Source organism: Neophocaena asiaeorientalis, unplaced genomic scaffold (assembly GCF_003031525.2).
Source record: "Neophocaena asiaeorientalis asiaeorientalis breed wild unplaced genomic scaffold, Neophocaena_asiaeorientalis_V1.1 scaffold171, whole genome shotgun sequence".
In the NCBI taxonomy this organism is placed as follows: Eukaryota; Metazoa; Chordata; class Mammalia; order Artiodactyla; family Phocoenidae; genus Neophocaena; species Neophocaena asiaeorientalis.
The window spans coordinates 10,643,391-10,656,585 of NW_020174013.1; the positions used below are offsets into that span (position 1 = coordinate 10,643,391).

General features: G+C 52.8%; 1 protein-coding gene across 1 annotated transcript in view; it reads right to left on the minus strand.

Annotated features, from left to right (window-relative positions):
• KCNK12 (potassium two pore domain channel subfamily K member 12) overlaps positions 1-13,195 on the minus strand; it is a 58,466-nt gene that overhangs the window by 5,545 nt on the left and 39,726 nt on the right. The window contains exon 2 of the mRNA XM_024753462.1: positions 7-579. Coding sequence (XP_024609230.1) covers positions 7-579 — 573 coding nt within the window. The remainder of the gene's footprint in view (positions 1-6; positions 580-13,195) is intronic.

Sequence of the window (13,195 nt, forward strand, 5' to 3'; positions counted from 1 at the left end):
CCGGGCAGCAGCGGGGGCAGCAGCGGCAGCTCAGCTTGCGCAGCATCCAGTTGAGCACCTGCTTGATGAGGATGGAGATGACGTTGAAGAGCGAGTAGATGCAGCACACGCCGAGCAGGATGAAGAGGAAGTTGCCCAGGCGGTAGAGCCCCTGGTTCCGGTAGGCGGCGTGCTGGCTGCTCACCAGGTCCCCGAAGCCGATGGTGCTGAAGGTGACGAAGCAGAAGTAGAGCGAGTCCACGTAGTCCCAGCCCTCCACGCTGGTGTACATGGCCGAGGCGCAGCAAGACAGCAGCACGGCGAACAGACCCAGGATCAGCAGCACGTGGTACACCGAGGGCTTCCAGCCCGCCAGGCAGTCGGCTTCCGAGAGCGCCGAGCCGCGGCGGAAGGTGGCGGGCAGCAGGCCGCTGCGGCGCAGCTGGCGCTCCCGGCAGGCGCGCATGATGAAGGCCAGCAGCGAGATGATGCGCTCCAGGAAGAGGTTGAAGAACAGGATGGTGCCGGCACAGCCGAACAGCCCGTAGGCGATGAGGAAGGCCTTCCCGCCCACCGTTGCGGGGGTGGTCATGCCGAAACCTGTGGAGACCAGAGCGGGGATCAGCGAGGTCCTGGCTGAGCGGCTGGTCCCCACCCTGTGCGGGGCAGGCACTTGCAGGTGCTGACATGGCTCCTATGCTGAGTGGCATCGCTCAGGTGGCATTTAGACATTTCTCTCCCTTGGTGGCACTAGATATGGTTCCTAATCTGGGCAACCCCTAAACTGATGGAGGAGACATGGCCCCTCGTCTGGGGTGGGGGATCTATAAATCAATACGGGTGAGGCAAGATGGTCACTAGGAGGGACCCATCAGGAAACACAAAACAGAAGCCACTGCACAGATGCAAACTACTGTGATGCCCACAAACTGAACAAGTGTCACCTGTTCTCCCATCCCTCAAATTGTTTTTTTAATGTACCAGTGGCACACCAGGGCCTTGTTAGGACAGACTTCCATAAAGGCTTCATTTTATGGGATTGCTGGGGACCGGGTAGGGTGTGTTCAGTCCAGGTAGCTATATTTGATGGCCTCTGAAAAGGGGTTTATGAAACTGACAAATGGATTGTTTGAGAATGAGTCCACAACCTTCAGAGAGTAAGCGTGGCTCTGCCATTGGACATCAGCTCCTTCTCACCCAAGGACCACCATCACCCTTGCTCACACTTGTAGCCAAGGGAAAGGTTTTGGGCCCGCTGGGTCCTGTGCTGCTGGGTGTCTGGAGTGGCTTTTATCCTGAGAGGTCTGCTCTGTGCCAGGGCAGCTGCTCAGTGCTCTGACTCTTGTAGTTAAGTCTTAATTTACCCATTCGTTCAAAGCACAGTCTTTAAGGGAGCTTCTTTATCAACTGATCTCTGCAGAAGGCTTGGCTTCCCGCCAGGATGCTCGGCCCCCGTCATCCAGGGCAGTGCAGCTCTGCTCCTCCAGCCTGAGCTCTCAGCCAGCTGCCGGTTGTGATGTCCTTCTGGGACCCATGGTGCCTGCCTCTGGTTATGGGAGGGGATGTAATCCCTTAGCATGCAGGCCCACTGCTGCCTGGAGTCTGAGCAGAAAATGCATCATCTGTCTGAGTGGCACAATAGCTCCTGTCAACACCTCTGTAGCAGAAGTTCAGGGGCATCCCTGTTTAATGCATGCCCGACGTCAGGAGGTCTACCTGTGCACTGTTAAGTGGGGTGGCGCCAGCTCTGGGAAAGGTGTGGCTTACCATTTCCCTAAAAAGGCCAGAGAAAGTTTTTTTCAGAATGATCCCTTAAACTTGTATGCTAATCATTTTCTAGATTCCTTGGAGGAAATGCCCAATTGCCTGACCTTGTCTTCATCTTATGCTTAATGACTCAAGTGAGGAGAAAACCTTATCATGATACCTCTGTTGAGGAAGATGGATTATGTCCTTAGATTCAGAATTTGGCCGTAAGAGTGTGAAAAATGCCAAACTAGCAGTGTAACCAGGGACTCAATAGAGGCATTTTGCTGCACTTTAAAGCCAAACTCAAGTTCTTGAATTCATGAAGAAATCAGCTCTGAATCGATATGACTATACGTGGAGTGGGGGTGTTTGTATTTGTGTGTGTGTGTTTACAGAAAGTCCTAGGTTGATGACCCAAGTGTCCAACAGCCTAATTCATGGTCTGTTCATACAAGGAAATACTATACAGCAAGGAAAAAGCACAAACCACTGCTACTTGCAACACCATGAATGAATCTCACAAAAAGAATGTTAAACAAAAGAAACTGGACACAAAAGAAGTATTCCATTTGCATAAACTTCAAAACCAGGCAAAACCAAGCTACAGTGTCTTTTTAGGGATGCATACTTGGCTGGCAAAATTATAAGGGAAATCGAGGAAGTAATTTTGATAAAAGTCAGAAGTGGGGTTTCCTCTGGGGATGGCAGGGTGTGGTGACTGGAAGGGGACCCAGGGGGACTCTGGGGTGCTGGAAATCTGTTGATCCGGGTGGTGGTTACATGGGTGTTTGTCGTATAATAACTTTCAAATTGTACGTTTTATGATTTTTTTGTACTGTCATGATAAAAACTTCAAAATGCCTAGACTGTTAGAACTGTGAACTTAATTCTGGTCTGCCCCTTGCTGCATAGGTGAGGGAGAAGGGGCAGAGGGGACATGACCTACAGCTTGTGGGGGACAGATGCCATACATGTGTCCTGGCTTCTAGCCTGGTGCTTAGACCATCATACACAGCACTGCTGCTACTCATGAAGGGAAAACAACACCTCTCGTAGGGGGATCACTTGGCTAAATTCCTAAAGAAATGAAAAATCCTGAGCCTGGAATATTAATACTATGCCTAAGAGGATACTGAATGGGATTTTCCTATTTTTGAGAATTTTCAGCTAAAGTCTTAAAGCTAAGAGTGACGTGTAATATGTCAGCCCTCATTCTAAAGAGAAGTTTTAGATACATCTATGTCATATCGATTAAAATAGCAAAATGGGTCTGGTGACTACTAACCCCTACTACCCAATTCCAGGCTGTACAGAAAGGTTAGAAATTATCCAGGAATAATGGGAGACGGTCCTGAAGTAGGAGGGGTGCTGTGGCACCCGCAGGTCTAGAGATGGTGGTGGTGGTGATGGTGAAGAGAACGTCAGGCTGCAGCAAGGGCAGCCTGGCAGCTCATTTCCCAGTGGATGCTGGCTGAGCTGCAGACACTTGAAAGCTTATCCAGGAGCACTGGAGTGGAGCATGGTGAGGGTTTCGGGAGAGCCAGAGGTGTCTCCTGGAGTCTGACGCTGTGCTGGATAGTTCTCTGGGTCAGAGGCTGACCGGAGCAGCCCACACAGGCAGGGACAGGAAGAGGGCATCAGTGGGAGCAGTCTGTGCTCCCAGGGCACCTTGCACCAAGGATGGGGGAGAGTGACACGGGTCAAGCAGACCCTGCAGACGGCAGCCACATCTGAAGAGACGCTGCCCGGGAGGGCTGCCTGCTGGATCAAGGGTGCCTGAGGGGCGGAGGGCAGGGGACAGCATGTGATGTAGTCACAGGAAGCACCACCCACTCAGGGAAAAGTGCAGGGCAGCGGTCCCTGTATTGGGGGGGAATCTCCAAAGACCCATATGGGCTCCACGGAAGGGTATGTCTGTCCTAGCCGTGGGCATTGTGATGCCACCAGCAAAAGCTAAGAAAGGATGATAGTGGCACCAGTGATGTAAGACCAAGAGGAAACAAACAGATGACCCCTCCCACACTGCAGGTCCCTGAGCCGGGGGCCAGGCCAGAGCTGGAGGGAGAGGCTGAGCTTTGATTAGAAGTGAATTTGAAGATGGGATTTAGATGGGGTTGGACATCTGAGAATGGGTCTCAATTTTAAAACTGGTAATACTTAAAAACATATTATTTGGAAAACTCTAGCATCTATCCAAGACATTGTTAAGGAATCAAAGGAGAATTCTTCAAAACCATAGATGAAGACAAAGCCATTTCCCGTGCCAGCCCATTCAATAAACTGGTTCCAAAGGCCCGCCACTCACAGTGCCAGCCCCGCAGGTCTCGTTTCGCTCCATCTCTACAACCTGTGAGGGAGGCACACCCCTGTTTAGCAGATGAGGAGACCTTGGGTCAAGGGGCTAAGTAGTTGCCATGGCCGCACAGCCCAGAAATGGTGGGGCTGAGCCTGAAACCCAGGTTGGCTGGTGTCTAACATCCACCTTCTCTCTGCCACCCTAGACTGTCTTCTGAGGGCACCGCAGGGCCTCCATGCCTCTTAGAAAAACAAGAGGGCTGGCAGCTGGGAGAGCACTTTCACGTGGGCAGGGTGGCTGACCCTCAGTCACAACTCCTGTCCCCAAGAGTCCACTCTCCACTGACTGTTGCTGGGGAGGGGGGCCACTGCTCCCCCCTTAATGTCTTCACCAAGGTGGACTCATCCCCCTTCCCGTGGCACAGTTAAGACAGCGGGGCAATTCAAACCAGACTCAACCCTGAGGCACAGAAGGGACCGCTGCTTCTGGCCCACAGTCCAGCCGGTTGCCCCCAGGCAGGGCACTCATCTGCCCGCTGGGCTCCTGACAGGACTGCCCCTGCCTGACCTACCCCCGAGTCAAAAGCCATCTCCACTCTCAAGGAGCATCTTCAGATTCCTCCAAACCCCTCCATGATTGGACTCCTGGCTTCTACCCCAGCACCCCCTTTAGAGTCTGGGTTTCTTGCTGAGGATCTGCCTCTCCCCTGGATGACAGAACCCAGAATGAGACTTATTTTTCCACCCACGCTTCTCCTTCCCCACAGGGCTGTGGCCTTTGCCAGGGCCTCTACACAACAGCACCACCAGATACGCACCTGGCGCACTGTCAACCACCCGCTCATTCCTTTTTCCAGCAAACACTTACTGAAGACCTGGTTTGGCAGGCCTCGGGCTGCGCTCAGGGCTGTGGTGGAAAACCAGGCAGACACCCGCACAGAGGATCCGGGCTGCCTTCTTAGAGGTTTTGCACGGCTCCCCACCCCTCTGCTGCCAGTGGCTCAGCCCTGGGCCAGGGCACAGCTTTACCCTGCTGCCCCCATGCAGGGGCTGGGCCAGACCTGTCCTGAGGTGTCCTCATGGCTGTGACTCCAGGCCCAAAATGATGCCAAGTGCTTGGCTGGCTGTGGCACTCTCTGCCCAGAATGAAGGGGACAGGCAGGTCAGGAGGTTCTCTGTCCAGCACAGAGGGCACCCAACACAAGTGTCCCTCTCACTGCCCAGATTCCTGAGGTCTGGCTCCTGTGCCCACTTCACTTCCCTTTGCTTTCCTACAGACCCATGTCGGCTCAGCTCCAGAGGCAGGGTGGAGGGGGCACAGTCTACCCTCCTGCCCCATCAACGCCGAGGCCGGACCTCTTGCTGGGGACAGTAGGGTCCGTGCCCGGTGCTGCTGCCTAGCCAGATGCTTCCCAGGGTGGAAGAACAGTCCCCTAAGCTCTGGGGAGCCAGGCTGGCTCTGGAGAGGGGCCTTGAAGCCAGCCAGAGAAAAGGCAAACCCTGCCACCCCGAAAATCCCCCTTTCCCCCACTCACACCCTGCGGAGGCGGGCGTCATCTGTCCCCGGGTTCGCACCAAGCCTCAATTTTGTTTATGCCACAATTGATCTGCCATCCCAGTTTGCAAAGAGCAGACACTTGGGGGCTTTATTATGCCACTTTGACAAAAGCTGTGAAGCTCATTCCCACAGCCTGTCTGGTGCCGCCTTCGCAAATGAGGCCCCGGTGACAGGGCCTCCGGAGTTCAGCTCCGAGAGCCTGGAAGTGAGATGGAGAGACCAGCACTGGTCTGAATCGGGCCCTGGGTGGCAGCCTCTGTGCTGGACACTGGACGCATGTCCCCTCATCCAGTCCCTCCAACCACCCTGAGAGGGACGCATCATCAACCCCAACAATGCAGGCAAGGACGTGGGCCAAAGGAACTGAAGATACTCGGCTGAGTTACCGTTTGTGAGTGGCTGAGCTGACCCTGAAGCCCTTTCCACGGCGCCAGATGGGAAGCCTGAGCTCATCACCTTGGGGACTTTTTCCCACTGGCTCCGCAGTATCAACTTGGTGGAGGGGAAATCTAATTTATAATCCAATCTGGGATACTTTTGAGAGCAAATAATTACCCCAGGACAGCAGGTGTAAACCAGAGTTGATCCAAGCAACTGGGATGCATGATTAAAATGCAGATTCGAAGGCAGGTCCCACTCCAGAGGCTTATTTAGAGGGACCCAGGAATCTACATTTTAACAAATGTCCCCTGATGATTCTAATGTGAATGGGCTAAAGCCCTTCCTTTAAGAAACAATATTATGCTGTATCCCTGATGGCACTACTGGCTGGAATCTGCCCAATTTCAAATATTTTGATTTAATTTCTTTAAAAAATTTTTTCAGCTTTATTGAGTTACAGATGACATATAAAACTGTAAGATATTTAAAATATACATCATGATGATTTGTTGGTTTAAATTTCAAGTGACCTAACACCCTTGTTGTGGACATTGCAGCTGTCTCCTTAACAACCATCACCCCACCCCCCAACCTAAAGTGTAGCGGCCAGGCCCCTTGGAGAACTGACCCAACTGCCAGGGGTGGGCTCCATTAGTCTAGGCCAATCAGGAAAATCCAGTCCCTTACCACGATTGGCTCAAGGATGGATAGGCCTAAGCCAATCAGTGCAGGGCATTTTCACGGCTACAGAGACTTGCTCAGGAATGGCCATGTGACCCCATTCAGGCCAATCAGATGAGAGGAGAGTTTCTCTGATAGTTTCTGGGTAAAGTGCATCTCACTTTTCAAAAAAATACTTATTTATTTTATTTATTTTTGGCTGCATTGGGTCTTAGCTGCAGCACGTGGGATGTTGATTGAGGCACGAGAGATCTTTCGTTGCAGCGCGTGGGCTTCTCCCTCTCTAGTTGTGGCATGCAGGTTTTTTTCTCTCTGTCTCTCTAGTTCAGGCCCACGGGCTTAGTTGCCCTGTGGTGTGTGGGATCTTAGTTCCCCGACCAGGGATCGAACCGATGTCCCCTGCATTGGAAGGCAGATTCTTTACCACTGGACCACCAGGGAAGTCCCTAAATGCTTCTCACCTTTAAGAGCTGCCCTGGGTGTGGAGGGAGCAGGAGGTGGCCCCAGGAGTGGTTGGCGGCCACCTGTGGCCATGAGGAGCGAGCCTTAGACGAAGCTGACACTGCAGAAGGCTGTCCGAGTATCCTGAAAACCCTAATGAGCTGTCCAAACTGCAGGCTGCCTGACCTACCCTTGCACTTCCAGTTACATGAGCCCATAAATTTCTTTTCCTGCCTAAGCCTTCTGTGACAGGCAACCAAACACACTCCGGCTGGTGCCGATGGTTAAGGGCCTGGTTAGACATCCCAGGGTCAAGGAAATGGTATCAGACTTGAACTCAAAGCTTTGACTGCTGTTGTAGCCTCTATGAGCCAAGTGATCGAAGCAAGTCACTCTAACTCCTCTGAGCCTCTATTTCTTCATCTGTAGAACGTCGACCTCCTGATGCGAGCCCTCTCTGTGAACTCTAATACAACCTGCCAGTGGGTGTTCCTCAAGGTGAGACAGTAGACTTAATGCGAGGTGGAGAGAATGCCCATGATTAAGAAAAAGAAATTTTAAGTAAAGTGAAACACGTTTGTTTACTGCGGGACTTTTTAGAGCACTCACCGTGTTAATGGGATTTATGAAACCACCAGGGCTATGCTAACACTATCCAGTGTTCCCCAAACGAATTTGACCGTCGAATGTATTTAGTCACCTCAGGTGACTCGAGTATTTCAAAGAGTAATATTTGGGAAATGCCATACTCTATCCTCATGAAGAATTAAGGATGAGGCATTTAGAAATATTCTCGAGGATTTCCCACATTTGAAAAAGTCACTGCAACACTGCAATGCCTTTTCAGTGCCTGGCATGTAGAAGGTGTTGGGCCACGTCAGCTGAGTGAATGAACAGACTGTCACTCTACTTGTCTGGAGCAGTGATTCTCAAACTCGATTATCTAGGACCCATCTGGGGATCTTGTTAGCTTCTGGGGTGGGGCTCACAATTCAAAATTTCTAACCTGGTCCCAGGTGAGGCCCCGGCAGCTGGTCAGTGAACCTTATTTTGAGTACCAAGCACAGATGACTTATAGTATTAATTACCCTCAGGCGCCTGTCTCCTGAAGAGAGATTGGGAACCCCTTGGGAGTAGGGACCAAATTATATTGGCTATTTGGAACTATAGGTTAGATGGGCTGCTCAGGTTTGAATCTTAGCTCCACTACTCCCTAGCTGCGTGTCTTTGAGCAAATTACTTGACCTTTCTGTGCCTCATTTTTCTTATCTGTAAAGTGGAGATGATAATATTTGTATTTTTGTACTCAACTGGGTCAATATGTGCAAACCACTTAGAATAGTGCCTAGCACATTAATAAGCCCTTAATAAAGTCTTCTTTCTATTCTCCACAGTGAGCAAGGGAATCATGTATAAATTAGGCACTGATAGTTATTTGTTGACTGAAAAGAAAAGTTTCAAGAACATCTCAAGGGTGAGAGTTAAATGTCAGGGAGAGTGAGAAAGCTGAGGTGTGGGGTTGGTGGGCAGAGGAGGGGAAAGGACCCATTAGGACTCACAGATAAAATACAGGACTCCCAAATAAATACGAATTTCAGATAAACAAATCACTTTTTAATGTAAGTACATCCCAAACATTGCACGGGCCATATTTACACTAAAAAATGCTTCGTTGTTTTTCTGAAATTCATATTTGACTGGGAGTCCTGTATTTTTATCTGCTAAATCTGGCAGCCCTACCCATGGCCCTACTTGTCTGCTGGGCACACTACTTTGGGGAGCGTCTCCTGACATCCCCCTCTCCCGGCATCCTTCCTGACTGGCTGGAGGAGGGATAACAGGCTCACTTTAACAGTCAAGGAGCCTAAAGGTCACACAGAACTGGGCCTTGCCCACCCGAGGCCAGGCCAGCAGCCTGGTCTTCCAGCGCCTCTCCCTCTCCAAACAGGGAACAGTGGGAGATTTGGAGTGGGCTGTGGTCAGAGGGTGCGGCTGCCATCAGGCTGCTCTGTGGTTGGAGCTGAGACACGGACTCTTGGGGAGAAGGAGGGAAGCTCCTGGCCACGTTCCGTGGAGGAGGGCTGGACGCTTGAGAGGAGACACTTCCCTGGGACTGGAGCCCCAGGCCTGGAACCTCAAGGCTGCCCGTGTCATCCTTCTCCAAGTCCCTCGCCTGAGGAGGACAACTGAGTAGGCTGGCCAAACCTTTTGGGAGGGCTGGGAATGAAAGGAAGACTGGAAGAACTTTAGTGACGAATGGAAACGCGGAAGGGATAATAATAGCTGAAACGTGTTGGGCCCTCACTATTTCCGGGCACTGTGCCAAAGCTTCATGTGTATCAATGCATATTCCGTCCTCACAGCTCTGTGAGGCACTGGGTAGCATTCATTCTAAGTCATGGCCTTTTTCCTGAAATTTTAACAGCCCTGAAATCAGGATGCATCTTACGGTCAATGACTTGACATAGTTTATTTGGCAGCATCCTAAATTCTCAATGGTACACGTTATTGGTACATTTATAATTGATGGTGTCTTAGATTTGATGAACTACAATGGGAACTATTATCATTCCCATTTGTGAGATTAGTAAACTGAGTCACACTTAATAAAGACACTTAGGTTAAATAACTTGCCCAGATCACAGAGCAAGCAAGTGGCAGAGCCCAGGTGTGAAACTAGAGGAGGGAGCTTGCGACGTGATAAGGGAGAAAGTTAAATGCACAAGAGTTCGGAGGAAAGAGACATAGGTTGCTTTTGGTTGGAGCAGCAGTTCTTAACTCTGGCTCCATAATGGAATCGCCTGGGAAATTTAAATTAGTCCCCAGACCAGCTTAGGTCAGAAGCAGGGCTGATGCTCTCCTGGTGCAGTGGCTGGGAGAGTCTTATGGAGGAAGAGGTATCTGTGTTCAGTCTTGTAGGGTGGATGGGATATCGAGAGGGAGGAAGTAGAGGCCTGGGCTTGAGAAAGGTGTGCCCTGCTGGGAGAGCGCCGTGCACAGGGCCAGGGTAAGGGGCTGGGTTCAGCCTGGCTGGTTCCCACGTGCAGTTTGGCGTCTAGCCCACAGACGTTTAGTAACTCTTGCCGATGGAGTGGATGAACCTGTGGCAGAAGGAGAAGGACAAGGCTGGGAGACCCTCCTATCCACGTTGTACTCAGGCTGAACTTGCAGGAGCACTGTGGCTGTGAGAGTGTCACCTGACACTGCAGGAAGCTTCTCCATCATCTGGGCCTAGCATCCAGCAACATGTCTGGCCTTGCAGAGACTTACAAACCCTGGAAACATCAAGCTGCAGAAGATACACTCAGGGAGTCTCCCCTCCTGCAGGCTTGGGAAGGGCCAGCATCAGCTTTCTTGGAGAGTTGAGAGCAGAGACTGTGGCGTCAGGCTCTGGCGCCTCCACTTGCTGATGGGCCAATGGGGACACGTTATTTCTCCCCCTAAAAGTGGCCTGATGACCGCCTACTTTGTAAGGTTGCTGTGAGGAGTAAACGAGGAAGTGGCTCCCTGGTGCGCTCAAGAAGCAGCAAGTGTAGCTGGGAAACGCCCCGGCGAGGCCCCAGCCCTCACAGTGCAGCTGAAGAGCCGAAGGTGGAGCAAGGAACGGGCGAACCACGGACTAGGAGTTTCGGCGGAAAGGACAACCCCCCTGTACACACACCTAAGACGACTCTACCGCTAACTTGCTGTCCCTGCGTCTCGCCGGGCCTCTGTATCCTCGGCGGTCCCCGGTGAGTGGCAGCGTCCCCTCTGGGATGGCTTCAGGCTCTGGTCCCTGCACCGAGGGGGTGGGATGGGGAGGCCCCACCTTTTCCAATCCTGAAATCAAGGGTGGCAATGGGGGAGGGGGACGCCGGAGAGTGGGCCTGTGGTGGGAAAGCTGAGACTGTGGACTGCGACGTTTGCTGCCGCTGGAGGGTTTGTCTAAATTCTAACCGAGATGGGCAGCTCCCTGAGGGCGCAGCGCTGGGTTCCTTCCCACCACAGCCAGGTGGGGGCTGGGCTCGTGCTGGATGCTCCCTGACTCAGGACAAAGGCAACAGAAAAACACACGTCACGTGGAGGAAACGGACTCTTCCATTCTCCTGTTCAATTTTGCTTGTTCTCTGGGGGCCTTTGGGATGATCTTTGTTTGCTGAGAGCAGGGGGTGTGTGGGGATGGCTGAGAGGGCAGAGGGGCTAGGAAAAGAAGGCTGAACCCCGCAGGCAGCAGGTCGGGGATTTTTAACATTAGGAAAGTTTTGGTAATTTAGGAGTGATGGGTAAGTGACCCCAAGAATCAACTTCGAACCTCGACACTGTTTTCCTCGCCAGTGGGGCCGATTGAACCTGCCCCGCCGTGTGCTTCATCTGTGGGATTAAGGTTTTCTCTCCTCACCAGAAATCATTCAGCAAAATGAGTTATTAAAAGCCAGCTAACTACTCCTGCCTCCAGGAAGCTCCCGCTTACCAATCTCTCCCGGGGCCCGAGCTGGAGCAGCTGTCAAGCTCGGGCCCTCGGAGCTGGAGGGAAGATGACTCATTTACATAGAGCCCGTCCTCCGTCCTGCCCCCCAGATCTGTCCCTCTGATGACTAATCCTTTCCAGGGATGAGCTCACCGCCCCTCCTGCCCACCACGAAAGGAGCAGAGCCTTAACCTCAGCCCAGAATTTGGGGAGAAGACTGGCTCCAAGGCCAGGGGATGCAGGGACGGTCCCTGATGGGACAAAAGTCTGGCCATCAAGAGCCCGCCACTGGGGCAGTGAGATGAGGAAAGCCCTGAAGCCCGCCCAGCCCTGGCCTTTGCTCCCTCCACCTTAGGGTCCCACACGCACACAGGGCTGTGGTGAGGCACAGGCCACCTCTCAGAAGGGCAGACACACCTGCTGTGGGGAGAAAGCAGGTCCACCAACCCGGAAGTGTCAATATGATGTCAACTGAATCACATTTCATCTCAAATCCTAGATCAGAGAGGAGCAGATTTTGAAGAGGGAATCTGCGGTGGTTCCCGTCAAGCAAAGGCCCCTGCTCTCACGTGCTCAGTTCCAATTCCTCTCAGTTAATTCAGTTTTTATCCACCTGGCGAAGCACGGGCGCATCGCTGCCCACGCAGCTGTGAACCACATTTGAAGGAGGGCCTCTGCGCCCAGGCTGAGGGGAGACGCGACGAAAGGGGCCAGTGCCCTGGAGGCTCGTGCCTCTGGGCCGCTACTCAGGGCTCCGAGTCCCTCCCGCTGACTCGGCCTTGGCGCCCGGCCGCCTCGCCATATCTCTTCTCACAGAGGCGGTCTGGCTGGCTGCTCAGAGGGGCAAGCAAGCCGAGAAGGCACGATGAAAACAAACCGCGCTTTAAGCTGCAGCCAGGGGAGCGCTGTGGGGGGTCCCGGGGAACCCTGGGCGTGGCCTGCTGACGGGGTCTCTAGCCCGAGAGGCTGGTAAGCCAGCACGAAGGGCTCCGTTAGGGCCTGGCTGGGTCAGCACGGCCTAGACTTGTGCCCCTGGACTGAGGCTAAGGGCTGAGGGCGCCTCCTTCTGCAAAGGGGGCAGCGGCTCTTCCTACCACACGGTCTGCTCCCAGCCCCCCTGCGGGGAAGGGAGGTTGGTCACTGGCTTACAGGGAGGGAGGGGCGGAGGGGCTGGACGGCTAGAGCCTTAGGCTATGCGCCGCACTCTGCTGGTGCGTTCACAGAGGGATCCCCAGAGCTGCTCCCGGAGGCTGCGGCAGTGTGTGGCTTCTGGTCACTATTGAGGAATGGAAACCGAGGCTCAGAGAAGTAAAATGACCAGTGAGAGAACACCACCAGCATTCAGGTCCCAAGCCCCACATTCACGGCTCTTTCCATTCCACGTCTTAAGGCCTGACTCAGCCTGTGGTTCAGAGATCGTGGCTGTGACTTTCTGGGTTTTGTTGTTTTTCTAAATTAATTAATTTATTTATTTATGGCGGCGTTGGGTCTTTGTTGCTGCGCGCGGGCTTTCTCTAGTTGTGGCCAGCGGGGGCTACGCTTTTTTGCGGTGTGCGGGCTTCTCATTGCAGTGGCTTCTCTTGTTGCGGAGCACAGGCTCTAGGCACGTGGGCTTCAGTAGTTGTGGCACACAGGCTCAGTAGTTGTGTCTCGCGGGCTCTAGA